This window comes from Marmota flaviventris, chromosome 9 (genome assembly GCF_047511675.1).
Source record: "Marmota flaviventris isolate mMarFla1 chromosome 9, mMarFla1.hap1, whole genome shotgun sequence".
Lineage (NCBI taxonomy): Eukaryota > Metazoa > Chordata > Mammalia > Rodentia > Sciuridae > Marmota > Marmota flaviventris.
In genome coordinates, this window is record NC_092506.1 from 64,726,385 (window position 1) to 64,740,780 (window position 14,396).

The 14,396-nt window shown below is 54.0% G+C and overlaps 1 protein-coding gene across 2 annotated transcripts; it reads left to right on the plus strand.

Annotated features, from left to right (window-relative positions):
• The first annotated feature begins 835 nt into the window (after nt 1–835).
• Tsku (tsukushi, small leucine rich proteoglycan) lies at nt 836–14,052 on the plus strand. 2 transcript variants are annotated; one of them, XM_027942695.2, is made up of 2 exons: nt 836–920; nt 10,567–14,052. In XM_027942695.2, the coding sequence occupies exon 2, from the start codon at nt 10,575–10,577 to the stop codon at nt 11,646–11,648; it is 1,074 nt and encodes a 357-aa protein (XP_027798496.1). In that variant the 5' UTR covers nt 836–920; nt 10,567–10,574; the 3' UTR covers nt 11,649–14,052. The 2 variants fall into 2 exon arrangements, with proteins under 2 accessions (XP_027798496.1, XP_071472615.1); XM_071616514.1 differs by lacking the exon at nt 836–920 and adding an exon at nt 1,864–1,948.
• Nucleotides 14,053–14,396: the final 344 nt, after the last annotated feature.

A 14,396-nucleotide genomic window follows, 5' to 3' on the forward strand; every position in this document is an offset into this window, starting at 1 on the left:
AGTCTTGGGAGCCTCATTCCTGCCCCCAGCTCAGCCTTCCAGGGAATGCATTCATCAGGTAATTTCTGCAAGCCCTATTTTAAAAAGTTATTTGGCTACTTTCCTGCCCTTTTTTAGCATACAGAGGGGTGGAGAAGATGAGCTACAGAGGGACAGACTTAAGCTGCTGCCTAGTCACATAGCAGCTTCCCTTCCTAGAAATCCAGCCAGAAGTCTATAGTTCCCTCCAGAAGAGAAAAATAAGTCTGTTGGCTTTCTCACTCCTTGTCTGCCAGCTTTTTCTGCCTAACCCGGGCTGTCCCCTCTGTGGGTTCTTCTTTCAGCAAGTCTTTCTCTGCTTCAGATTCTTGGTCTCTCAGTAACATCACTGGATCCCTTTCACTCTTTTAATGAAATGGGGAGCGGGCAGAGAATTCCAGGAGAGGTAACTCTCATTCTTCCAATCTCTTTCTTACCAACAAATAATTTTCTCTCCTTCTCTCCGCGCGCGCGCGCACACACACACACACACACACACACACACAATCCAGCGACCTCCAGATGTTCCCGACCGTGAAGCCATCTGCTGAGATTGCTCTGGCGCGCGGGAGGAGGGGGAAGGGATCCGGGATGCAGGAAGCAGGGAGCAACGCCGATTGGAGTAGGTGGGAGCTGCGCACTTTTGAGACGCTCCCTAGGATGGAACCCGGGCTCCGGCAGAGGCGGGGCTGGAGCACGCCGGGCAAGGCCGGCAATTTGGCGACACTCCCTGAGCCGCCGGGCCGCCGGCCGGAGTCGCCACTGGGCGCTGGGCAGCCGGAGTCCCGCGGCGGGCGGGGACTGGGGGCGGGCCGCGCGGCGCGGAGAAAAGCGCCGGCCCGAGGGCCAGCGCAGGGCCGCCTAGGTGAGCGTGCTGAGGAGGCAGCTGCGTAGCTTTCCAGGTGGGTGCGGGTCGTCAGGTGGAGCCGGAGTCGGCGCGGCGGGCGAAGGTCCGGAGCCCCCGACCGCTCCTAGCCATCCCGGGGCGGACGGCGCCCGGGTCCCGCCAAGGCCCCTCAACTTTACCTGGAGCCAGGGCGACAGCAGCCGCTGCCGGGCGCCCGGGACTCGGCGGCAGTGGGGAACCCGGACCAGGGGGAGAGGGCTTCCAGGAGACAAAGGCGCTGCCCGGGTGCCGTGGGCGTGGGCCGTCCCCTGTGGGGTCTTTGTGCGGACACGTGCATCTCACTGTTGTGGGACTTTGTGGATTTGGCTTCAGGGACGTGCATCCGCCTGTGCCTTTGTGTGTCGCTGACTCTGCACAGCTATTTTGCGCGGGTGCTCACGTTTTGTGGACTCGCGTTGATGGTGGCTGCCGGTGGGCTCACCGTTGTGTGTCCGCGTACGTGGTCTGTGCTGTCGACGTGTCTGGGTTGGGTGTCGGTGGAGTGTGTGCGTGCTGAGAGCCGGACGCCGCCCTGACTCCTCGTTCCCCAGCTGTCCACCCGCCCCCCACCCCCACCCCGACTTGGCTTCAAACTTTTCTCCGGGTTCCTAGGGAAACCGCCCCGGACCCCGCAGCCGCAGCCCGGCCTGAGCCGGGGGTGGGAGATCTCTGGCAGCCCGCCCTTCTTTCACCTCCTGAGGTCCTTAGGGCCGCGCGAGAGGATGGGATAGGATTGGTGAGTGGTAGGGGATCGACAGCGCCTGGGGACCGGCCGGGGCCAGGACTGGGCGGAGCGTGCCGGACACCCGCACCGGACCCTGCTGGGAGGAGGGAGGGGAGCGGCTGGTCCTGGTCTCTGGCCTGAGTCTGGAGAGAGGAGAGAAGGCTCCTGGCGTTGCCTGCCCCGTGCTTCTTGGAGAGAGTGTGTGACCGATAGAGACCTGTCTGCTTGGCAGAGAGATCGGCTCCAGCCCGGTTCCGCTTTGAGATCCGCTCTGAGTTTGCAGCCGGCCCCCGGGGTGAGGGGACCAGCCTTCCGATTCGGTAGGTGAGAAGGCCACGGCTTGTGGGGATACAGGCCTGCTCGCAGCGCCGGCTCCAGGACCCCTTGTTGGGTTGCGGGCAGGGGGAACCTTGCACACACTGATTTCGAACGCAACAGTCAGTGGCCCACTTTAGGACACCGGACGTGTTGCTAAGCCTTGCTGTCGCCATCACCCTGTTATGGATGGAGTGAGAACTCCCTCACCACCGAAGCGTGCGGTCGGGCTAACCAGTGCTTGCTAGAAACCCGGCTGAGAGCAGAGCCCGCCCACACTTGGCCCGGCGAGGAGGTGACTCAAACTTCCATCCTTCCTCGCCGCGCGCTGTGCCCTTCGGATAAGTCTAGACTTGCTGAACCCAGTGACTGACCGGAGAGGAAAGGCTCAGCCCTGCCGATCTTTTGGTCCCTGGTGGCAAAGATAACACCAACGTCCTCCTCCCCATCCCCCACCCCAGTCTTTAACCCAAGAACTTTGCCTAAGTGCTGCAAACAAGAGGGAGGGGCACAGATACTAAACTGAGAAGGAGGCAATGTGGTCACTTTATTTTCTGTCTCTGGCTTTTAGTTTCCTTTCTGAGAGGAGAGGTGTGGACAGCCTCTTCCCTCCTTGCTGTTCTGGCTGACTGCTTGAGATCCCAGAACCTGGAAACATTTTGATGTGTAATACACCTCCATTCTGGCTTGCTCAATTCCCAGGCACTGATTTGCTCCCAGACTGGAATGCAAAGTAGGGCTTCCACTTACTGTCTCCACCTGTTGAAAGGCAAAAGCTGATCAGTCAAAAATGGAGGGAAAGGAAGGCATTGACACGGCTCTCCCCATTGTATTTTATTTATTCATTATTATTATTATTAGTAGTAGTAGTAGTAGTAGTAGTACTAAGGATTGAACCCAGGGACACTTCACCACTGAGCTACATCCCGGCCCTTTTGAGTTTTTGTTTTGAGACAGGGTTTCTAAGTAGCTTAGGGCCTTGCCTAAGCCGCCTGAGTTACTGGGATTATAGGCATGTGCCAGGGAGCCTGGATTCTCATAGCTTTTAAATGACAGATTAGGGATGAACAGAGTAATGATCAATATTTTTTTAATCATAACTTCTGGTTCAAAACAGGGGAGATACACTTACGAGTTCACTCATCCTTTCACAGGGCACAGCTGGGCTGTACACTGAGGGTGCTCCTAAAGAGGGCTGAGCCCATCATAGAAGTCTCCTGCCAAAGCAAGTTCTAAGACATTTTCATGGGAGTACTTTGGGGAGGGGCCTGATAGAACTGGTGACTCTGCTCAGGTTTTTGAAGTCATCAATAGACAGGGGAGGCAAGAAGGGTCTCCCACAAAAGGAACAGCATATGCAGAACTCTATGTGTTCTAGAAACAGCACAAAGGTGGTCAGCGTTTTAGACTGACACAAGATCTAGGGGGTGGGGAATTGGAGTTGAACTGGAGACTGGAAGAGGGAAGGCAGGGGCCAAATCACAGAGGATCATTATGAGCTGGGAATTGAACCTGTAGATAGTGGAGAGCTGCTGGAAGGTCTCAATAGGTGCAATAGGGTGGGATGGGTAATTTTAAGAAACTTTCCTCTGGCTTATGGGTGGCACTAGAGGCTGGAAGATCAATCTGGAGGCAAAGTATTCCAGCCTCCTAGAGTCAGAAGGTCCTGGATTTTATCCTACTCCCCTGCTTCCTGGCTCTGTAACTTGAGACAAGTAATCTCACCTATCCATCCAATTCTCAGTCTCCTCATCCTTCAGATGAGGATACTCATTTCTGCTCTACTGATCAGTTGTGAATGTTAATAGGACAATGTATTACACATGCTAATAAGATGAGAAGTGGTTTGCAGTATGTATTACATTGTGCAGACATTTGCTGGGTTGCACTGACAATAGAAGACAGAAACCATATCTTCCCTGGTCCTAAACCTGATTTCACCATTCACAAAGCTCTAAGCATCCTGCAAGTATCTCCAAGCAGAAAGAAACTCTCTGTCCCTGACAATTCATTCATTTGGCTTACCCACTTCCCATAGCCAAGCCCTGTGCAGGGGAGGAGCTGGACAGAGATTTGTAGACAGACTAGGGATAACTCAGAAGCCCAGGGGGAGAGTGACCCTTTGGTGATGAGGGGAAGATTAGACTGGGAAGGCCCCACAGAGGAAGTAGATTTTGACTCAAACAAGTGAGAATCTGCAGTAGACAAAAGAAGGATCCCTTTGTCATCTTTGTCAAAAGGAACAGCCTGTGCAGAGGCAGGGTTCCTGGGGACTGATTCACCTCCAGCCTGGAAAGCTGTCTTTACACAATGGGTTTTATTTTTATTTTATTTTTTGCAGTGCTGGGGATTGGATTTAGGGCTTCTCACATGCTCAGCACATAACCAGCCGGTGTTTAAACAGGGAGTAATGATAGTGTCCTGGTCCTCTGTTGGGAGGTGCACTCTGGCTCCCAGCATGACTGGCAGTTAGAAACAGGGGTCAGGCACCAGCCTGTTGCAGCAGGCCCCTGAGCCCTACCTGGGCAGGGAAAGGTGGGGAAGAAGGAAAGAGAAGCAGACCCACCTGCTTAGGGGTGGCTTCTGGTTTGACACCAAGTCCTCATTCTGTCACAGACAACACAACTGCTTCAGCCTGCTTTGGCCTCTGAGACCTTTCCATCAGTCCTTATCAGTTCTCCGGCAGAGCCTGGTTAGGCTCTGGGTGATGAAGTGAGAGAGACTCCAAGGTCTCAGAGGATGAATTTTAGATTCTTCTCTATCCTCTGCCTCAGCATCTATTGGTGTTACAGTTCCTTTCTCTTTCCTGGTCCCTGCAGTCACCCATTAGGGGGCAGGAATCAACATGCAGTGAGAACCCGTCCGTGCCAGCCCAGAACTGATCATCACAGTGACTCGCTGGAGCAGTACTAGGCTTCTCACACAGTACAGAGAACACTCAGATTTGGGTGAGGGCACCCACAAGCCTTGCTGCAGGTAAGCCCTAGAGTGTTGGAGTCCAGCTGCCTGGCTTCAGAGCCCCTTTCCTCTGTGCCATACTCTCTCCCACAGTGTCCACACATGCTCTCTGATTAATGGGAATATGAAAGTCTTTGAGGAAGAACACAGTGGAAAGAGAAAGCAGCACTGTGAGCCTTGCCCATCTCCCTGTACACAGTCCTCCTTGGGCAAGGATGCCAGGCTTTCAGACCCCATCTACACCAGGGATGATGTCATGGAGGAGGCCAGGTGCTGGGTATCAGAATACCTGGGTCCTGAGTCCAGCTCTTATCCCCCCCGCACTGGCTGTATGACTCACTGAACCTTTCTGTGCCTCTTTAAACAGCCATAAGTGCAATGCCATCTAACCTGCTGACCTTGCAAAATGACAGAACAGATAAGGAAGCATAGGAAAGGTTGAGCAGTGACCTTTGGTGCCCGAATTATATTCTAGATGCCTGCTGTGTCTTTATATAGTACCTGCTCTGTGCTCAGCTCCAGAGACATAAAAGTGAATCTCTCTGCCCACAGGAGGACAGACCGGTAAACATGTAATTACCATCCTGCACCATAAGTTGTAAGCTGTTGTTCACTCAAGTGGAGAAGAGTGGCATAAGGAGACCTGGATTTGGAGATAAGATGTCTGGGTTTGAGTCCTGGTTCCTCCATATCCAGCTTAATGAGGTCCCATTCCTTGCCTGAAGAATAGTGGCAGCAATCTCCAGGATTGTGGGGAGGCAGAAACTAGAGCAAGGCAAGGAGTGTGGCAAGCAGGCGTGCCTGTGCAGACGTACACCATTAGCAATTCTGCAGGGAGAGCTGGCCCTCAGGGCTCCAGGTTTGGGCTTGCATTTCCAGAACGGACTCGGTGGTCAGAGAATGGGACACTCATGAAATTTCTACCTATGGAATTGGTTGGTTAGTGTCAGATCGCTCATGACCAAGGGGAGTTGTGGGGAGGCCACCCAGGGGAGGAGCAGCTGGTCAAGGCAAGGCCTATCTCTGGTGGGTGCTAGGACCTGGGCCAGGCTGCAGTTTGGCCTCTTGCCCCCTTGTGCCAGGGGCTTCCTGGAAGATGTTAGGGGGCAGTTGGAAAATTTTTTCAGCCAGAGATGATTTAGTGGGGCACCAAGGGCAGGCAAGTAGGGCTAGGAAGGCCTGGCTCAAACCCCGAACCCAAGAGATGCCCTCAAGGAGAAGGAAGATTGCGGTGTTGCCAACAGACATCAGCAAGGTGACTGGAGAAGTCAGCACAAGCAGCCATGGGCCTGCTGGGTGCCTGGCACTGCACTGGATCCTGGGTGGGAAGCTTCATAAATCATCTCCATCACCATCTAACTCGCATAGAGCACTCACCATGTGGCAGATAATGAGCAACAGCTTCACATGCTGTCATTTAATCCTCTGACAGTCCTCTGTTCTTATCTCCATCGAGGACACGGAGACACAGCAGGGTTGAAACTTGCCGAGGCTGGATTCCCACCTGAGTCTGGGTCTTGTTGCTTGCTGGGCTCTTGGCTCGTCCAGCTCTCTGCCGGTACATATACCCCACCAGAGCTGCCAAGGTGAGGGAAGGGATGCATAGATGAAGAAGGCTGGCATCTGCCCCTACTGCTTACACTTCAAGTCTGAATGGCAGAGAACTCACTCAGCAGCCTCTGAAGGAGGCCTACTGGTAGCCTGTGGTGTGCGGCCAGGAGGGAGGGGCCTGCAGCCTGCGTGGACAGAGTGGGCTTTGTTCTGCTGGTGGGGCCAGGTGTGTGGATGTGTGCCATGCCTGCAGCAGTATGATCTGTCACGTCCCAGCTCCTGGGTCCTGCCATGCCATTCCTTCGGTGTTGCTGCCCCTCACTGGGCCTCAGTCACCCATGATCTCCAAGGGACCATGGAATTCTTGGGAAAGTGAACAAAGACTGAGAGTTGTTCAGAATCCATAAAGGTGACAGCTGTTGCCACTCTGGCTATCAAGGAAGGTCCAAATCTACCTTGGGCAAGGGAGGAAGAAGGTGGCGCAATTTGCAGATGGCCTCCATGCCTGGGAGGATTCAAGCTCTATAGCTAAAAACACCCCAAGGGGGCCATGATGGGCTAAAGCTGTTTTAGAGAAGCATCTTATAAAAGGCCTGGAGTGCCATGCAGGGAGAATTCCCTGGGGCTCTTAAGGCCATACCATTTACTCTTATTGTCCTAGGACTTCAGCAAACCTTCTTTAGAGTGACTGTGGATTTGGCACCATGGCCCAACAGTGAAAAACTCATGGCCCCAGTCAGGGATGACTTCATGGTATCTTCTAAGCCAGGGGCAAGTGTAATCTCTAAGCACTTGTCTTTCTACCCGTGTGTTATGTAACCTGGTTGATCAGTAGATGGGTCCTTGGTTCATCCAGCTCTGTGTTGGTGCACACTCCCTACCAGGCCTACCTCGGCAGGTCAGGTTTTGGTGGGGGAGATGATCTTGACCCAGAGATCCCTCTTCTCCCTGTCCTTATTTGGTGGCCACTGGTCTGCCTTTTCCTTTCTTGCAAGGGTGGAACACGGGTCCTAGGAGGAGACCAGGTTAATACTACTATACAGACGAGAAATTGCTCAGAGAAATAGAGCTACAAAGGTCACACAGATCCAAGTCTTCTGAGTCTCAGGCTTGCTATTGGTGGGTCTCTGTCCCCACTGCTGGTCTATAAGCCCCAAGAGAACAGGTCCCTGGTTTCCTCTCCACCCCCTACCCCAACCTGACCCTGCCCAGTGCTTTGTGCTTAGTAAAGCTTTAGTAAGCACTTTTGTTAAATTTTAAACTCCTAAAACTCTGGAGTTGGTTCATCTAGACTAAATCCTTATTGTGCAGATGGAGAAACTGAGGCTCAAAGAGGGGCAGGACCTGACCAATGATGGGGGCTGTCCAGGGCAGAGGGGGGATGAAGACCTACGGCTCCTGACTACTCCCCGGGACTTGCCACCATGCACAGTTGCCCAGTTTCCTCCCTGTCAGCATCCTGGAACATGGTAAAGGAGCTTGGGATAGTCTTTGGGTTACCTGTCTAGGGGACACCATTGTGTGTAGCCTGTGAGAGACAGACCACCCCATAACTGTACCTGTCTTTGTCCTGGTGTGCTGGGCCTGTCACCCCTGGGACCTTTAATCCTTATAGAACCTCCTTGAGGCAGGGACTGTTCTCTCCATTTCTTCTCCCCCACAACTTCCCAGAGTCACACAGGCTAGCAGGTGAATCTGTGAATCCTCAGTTTCCTTTGCTGTAAATGGAGATGACACTCCTGGCTTTGCTGTGTGTCTATAATGATCCGACCAGAGGAGGTGTGTCAAGTACTAGCATTCAATGAGGACTGGCTCTGTCACTGTGGGCACTTCCACTGGGAATGCTCAGTCCTGGGCCTACCCTTAACATTAAACAGGGACCCTGGGAGAGGTTCACTGGGCAGAGCTAAGCAAAGGTCTGTCCCAGTGCCTTGGGAGCATTTACCAGTCATTATCCAGGGGTCTCCATCTATACTCCCATTCCCTTACACCAGCTATTATGACCTTTGCTCAGGTCCAGATGTTCAGGGGTTGGGGGAAGCCTCTCTGAGCATGTGCAGAGCTCTTCACAGTTTGCAGTGTGCTTCATTGAGGGTTAATTAACTTATATGAGGAGGGCATAGAAGAAATTACTGTCCTATTGTGCAAGGGACAAGGCCGAGGCCTGAAGGGCCAGCTTCCGGGCTGCATTTGAGCTGCCATTACATAAACAGGCGCTCATGAGAAGCCACTTGGCATTTCATGGACACAGCATATAATCACCCCTGGGAACCAAAGGGTAATCTTGGGGCCCTTTGTGATGTTTGTTTAAACCCCAGGAAGGGTGAGTATGAGCAGATCGGCTTAGCAGGGGAGGTAGGGCCTGTGGTGGTAATGAACTCTGTGGTGAGGAGCTCACTGGGGAACAAAGGGGGCCTGAAGCAACTTAATATTTTCCTTTTGGTTCAGACATTGGAACACTCTGTCCTGCCTCAGCTGGGACCAAGCCCAGGATGCACCTGGGCAGGGTTTAATTCTCAAATTGGCCTCTACAAAAGAAAGGGGTGGGAGAGGCAGGGCCCTTGGGGTGGGGGCAGAGGAGAAGGGCCCCACTTCTCACCAGCCCTGCGCAGAGCCAGAGTGCAGATCAAGTGGCTACCGCTTTAAAGTTTCATGCAGGGCTGGTAATGTTATCCAGCAGCTCCCTCCACTGCCCCCAGTCAAGAAGGTGGGCAGGTCTCTGGTCCACCCGCTCCTGGCCCCTCTCCCACCCTCTTCCCCTGTGACCAGTGAGAAGGAGACAGGGCATGAAAGCAGGGGTACAGCAGGGCCACACACGAAGAGCCTTCTGTCCCCCAGCTGAGTGGCCCTTGTGCAGGGGAGGAGTAGACTCAGACTGCACCAACTATGTATTAGAAGCTCTTGCTCCTCCACCCTCTGGTCTCCTGTGAGCAGGAATACAGGCCTTGAGTTTGACCTATATGGGTGTGTGTGACATTTAGATGTGATGAGATATACATAGTGCCTGGCATAGGTGGCAGCTGCTATTGCAACTATACAGCAAGGGAAACTGAGGTCTGGGGAGGGGAATTGACTTGTAGCATGTCCATGAGAAAAGCCCCGCCTGCACCCTGCCTCTCCACCAATCCCCCTGCCAGGCAGATATGAATGCAAGAATTGGAATTGAGCAGGTCTGGGTTCTAATCCTGCCCTGCTTTGTACTAGTTTGGGGTAAGGCCTCTGTCCTCTCTGAACCTGTTTTTTTTAATGCTTATTGAACCTCTGTTTCTTCATCTGTAATAATGGGGGAACCAGCTCATCTGCCTGCCCAAGGTTAAAAGAAGGGCAAGAGAGGTAAAATAGCTATGTCAGCTGGGAATAGGGATCAGGGGAAGGAGGAAAAATCTTGGGACAGGTATCCCTAAAGCAGGAGTCTAGGAACAGTGTCACCCATTAGACTGGAGGATATTGCCTCTGGAAAATAGGCCAAAGATGTAGGTGAGGTGGGGGCAGTTGTTATAGGGAAATCCTTAGTCTGGAAGGCCACAGTAAGGGCTCAGCCACTGCCAAACAGCCACAGGGGCCCTGCTTTGTGTGTCTTTATTTAGTGCCACAACACTTGCAGGGTGATTGTGAGGGTTCAATGAGGTAATGCTGTAAAGTACCCATCACATGGTACAAACACTATGAGCACTCCCTAGGGAGTCCAGGCAGTCCATGGGCCCTCACCCCTCAGAGCTGGAGAGGCCAGCTAGGAGACCATCAAGTCCAGTGAGTTCCAAACTGTGTTACTTAAATTCTGTGGCAGGCATGGCAAGCAGACCTAGAAGGCTCCAGGTCTCCAACTCCAGCAAGAGCAGGCACACTTGCTTCTGCTAATCTTATTTAAGAAAGGGTTCTGCCACCTGTAGTTTAAAGTCCACCAACCTGGCCTAACCGCTTACACTTCACATGGGAGACTGAAGCCAGAGAGGAACAAGGACTAGGAATTATGAGGAGTATTGTGGGACAGTACTCTAGGAGGATGGGGACCAGTGACAATGTGTAGCTGTGTCCAGACACACTGGCTTATATCTTTTGAGGTGGGGTAAAAGCTGTCGGCGCATCCAGCCCTCACTTGTGGCTCTCTCTCCAGCCCCCACCATGCCGTGGCCGCTGCTGGTGCCTCTGCTGCTGTTGCTGGCTGTGAGTGGAGCCCAGACGACACGGCCATGCTTCCCTGGGTGCCAGTGTGAGGTGGAGACCTTCGGCTTGTTTGACAGCTTCAGCCTGACTCGAGTGGACTGCAGTGGCCTGGGCCCCCACATCATGCCCGTGCCCATCCCTCTGGACACAGCTCACCTGGACCTGTCCTCCAACCGGCTGGAGATGGTGAACGAGTCGGTGCTGGCCGGGCCAGGCTACACTACACTGGCCGGTCTGGACCTCAGCCACAACCTGCTCACCAGTATCTCACCCACTGCCTTCTCCCGCCTCCGCTACCTGGAATCGCTTGACCTCAGCCACAATGGCCTGGTAGCCCTGCCAGCTGAGAGCTTCACCAGCTCCCCCCTGAGTGACGTGAACCTTAGCCACAACCGGCTCCGGGAGGTCTCCATATCTGCCTTCACCACACACAGCCAGGGCCGTGCACTGCACGTGGACCTCTCCCACAACCTCATCCACCGCCTGCACCCCCACCCTGCTCGGGCCAGCCTGCCCGTGCCCACGATCCAGAGCCTGAACCTGGCCTGGAACCGGCTCCGCACAGTGCCCAGCCTCAGAGACCTGCCCCTGCGCTACCTGAGCCTAGATGGGAACCCTCTAGCCAGCATTGGCCCAGATGCCTTCACAGGGCTGGGAGGCCTTACACACTTGTCACTAGCCAGCCTGCAGGGTCTCCCCCAGCTGGCGCCCCACAGCTTCCATGAGCTGCCGGGCCTGCAGGTCCTGGACCTGTCAGGCAACCCCAAGCTCACGTGGACAGGAGCGGAGGTGTTCTCAGGCCTGGGCTCACTGCAGGAACTGGACCTGTCAGGCACCGGCCTGGTGCCTCTGCCAGAAGTGCTGCTCCACCACCTCCCAGCTCTGCAGAGCGTAAGCGTGGGCCAGGATAGGAAGTGTCGGCGCCTGGTACGGGAGGGCGCCTACCCACGGCAGCCTGGCTCCAGCCCCAAGGTGGCACTGCACTGTGGAGACACCCGGGAATATGTTGCCAGGGGCCCAGACATCTTGTGACAAATGGCATGGCCTGGGGCCATGTGACAGACTGCTGCCCTGGGCTTGCTCAGGTCCTAGGTAACTTATATTTTAATGTGCCAGTGTCAGCGGGGAGTCTGCAGGCCCATGCCCTGCAGAGCTGTGGCCTAGGAGGGGCTTTGCTCCTGGGAATAGCACCTGGGAACAAAATGCCCCTATTACTCTCTTACCCTCTCCCCAAAACCATGAGCAGAGGGACTTGGATGTCAAACCAGACTCTGGTCCCTTTCTGCTGTCCTCCACACTCGTCCCCCAAGTGCCTTCCCTCTTGCCTGGGCTGACCTGACCCATGATGGGAGGAGGATGTGTGGGAGCTACTGCTGCAGGAGACTCAGGTCCACTGGGCTGTGTCCCCTTGGGCCTACAGTCTGGTCACTCAGGGGCAGGAGTTTCTGTTATATTATACCCCTTCTTTGGTCTGGGTTCACAAGGCCCATCTTATCATTTTTCTTTTCATAGAATCTTGGGTAGAACCCTAATTATAGGAGGGACTGGAGAGAAAAATCAAGTCTACCCATGAGAAAATGAGGCCTAGAGAAGCCCTGTCCAGGCAGAGGCAGGACTGAAGCCCAGTCCAGGCCCTCTGCACCTACCTGTCTTTGTGAGGTCTTCCCTTCATCTTTCCTTCCTGGGCTCCCCTTGCTGTTGCCTGTCCCATTTCCCCTTCATCCCCAGCAGCAGCAGTAGCAAGACAGGTAAGGGCCTCAGAAGTGGGACTCTGGGTCCAGTGATCATTCATGTGGCATGAGCAAAGTCAGTTCCCCCTTCAGAGCCTCTGGAAGCTTGGGGCATGCCAGTCCCAGGCCTGCAAGTTTCTCACTCTGGGGTGGGGGCCCCAGTATAAAGACTGGAAATAAGTCCATATTCTCCTGAGACCCTGCCTCTAGATGCTTCCCCAAGTTGTCAATGCAATTCTGGAATCCCATCTGGCCATGAGCTCCAACAGGGCTCCTGGATTCAGTCCCCGTGGGCCTGAACCCAAAAGCTCCTCTCACCCTCCCAGGAGTAGAGCAGGAAGAGGCAGGGTCTCCCTATGCCATTTAAACTCCACCCCTAGGGCAGCATCTCAGTGTCCCAGCCCTGGGTTCTTCCCTTTGTGTTCATTTGATAAAAGTGTTGCCTTTTTTGATGGACTGTCACTTTCACAGACACCCACACCCACACATACACACCACTGCTGGCAGGGGATGGAAACGTCATTTGTAAAAGAAGAAGAATGTTTGTTCACTTTTGTAATACTTTATCCTGGGCACCTGTTGGCAGGGTTGTGGGGAAGTCAGCCATCAGTGGCCCTGTGAGCATCTTGGGGCTGGTCTCAGAGATGCCCAAGGGCAGCAAGAACTCTGGCTTCCCCCACCAGCCCAACCCAGCACCTGACTGGTCCATGATTTAATAAACACTAAAGAGTTCTTTTCATCATGCAGCCAATGTCCACTGACAATCCCTGGGCTGGGCTCTGGGGCCACAAGGATGAATCAAGTTAGGCTCTGCCCTGGAGGGCTTATTTTCCCTGAAAGGCCCAGTAATCTCCCAGAGTTTGAGAAGTGAGGTGATATGAGAGACAGAGTCGCTCAGATGGACTAGATCTTTCACTGGAGCCTGTACCCCACCCACCTTCATCTTCCCTCCTACTGCCCACTCCACCCATCAGCTGTCCAGCCAAAGCTATGAGCTTACCAAGCCTTGCCCATCTCTGCCTTTGTCCCATCCGTGCCCCTCAACCTCCTTCCCACCCAGTCTACCCTGTTAGTATCTCACCTTAGAAGCTTTCCCTGAAGTCCCCTCTTCTCCCTTCTAAATGCAATGGTTTATCCTTCCTTGGCATTTCTGTTGCCACAGTACCCCAATTCCTATTTGCACACTTATTGTGACAGGGGCTCACTTTCAGCTCATCAGGATGCATTTGCTCTCTCACCAAGTTCTTTCTTCCAACCGGCTGGTCTGCAGGAGTGTCTATCACTATGGTCACCCGTGAGAAGCTATGCTGATACCTGGTCTGTGCCAGACCCTGTGCTAGACTGCAAGATGACTTCACCTCAATCTCTGCCCTAGGAGGACTTCCATTCCTAGGATGGGAAAGGTGGGGACACACAGAGGACCCCTGGCTGTAGGTGAAGCTCGGGGGCGGTGAGACCCTTGTAGAAGATCCATACAGCACAGAACAAGTGGACCAGACAAGGGAGGCTTGGAAGAGGTCATGGATGAAGGGGTCAATGCACAGAGTCTAGAACATTCAGGCCATGGATATGCTGCCGGTGGGGAGCTTGCCTTTTTCAATCAGGTCTCCCTAGGGAGGCCTACAAACCATAGTTGCTGATTCCCAGCAGATACTGTATGAAAGAGGCATGGGCAGAAACCCAGGCCCCACAGTCCGATGTTCCCACGCAGGTCCATTTGGGATCCATCCTCCTGGAACCACCTGCATTCTCTGGGACTAGAGAAGACTCAAATGCAGGTGCTTTCACCCACTGTGTTTGGGTCTCGCAAAGCCATGTTGCCGCAGGTGCCCTTCAAGGAGAACCTTAAAACACAAGGGTCTTAAAGTTAGAAACAACACTTGGGGAGGTAGAAAAGAGTAGGGAAGGGCTTCTGCAGCTTCCGCAGATGCAAAACCCGGCAGGAGTGGGAGCACACGCCATCACACTGCGGGCTCTTCCATCGCCTTGCACTCTGCAGCCCTCTCCTCCTGCCTGCCTTGAGTAGCCTAGGAACAGCCTAAGCAACCGG

Coding starts and splice junctions, on each gene's coding strand:
- Tsku (XM_027942695.2), top strand. CDS start 10,575: ATGCCGTGGCCGCTGCTGGTGCCTCTGCTGCTGTTGCTGGCTGTGAGT.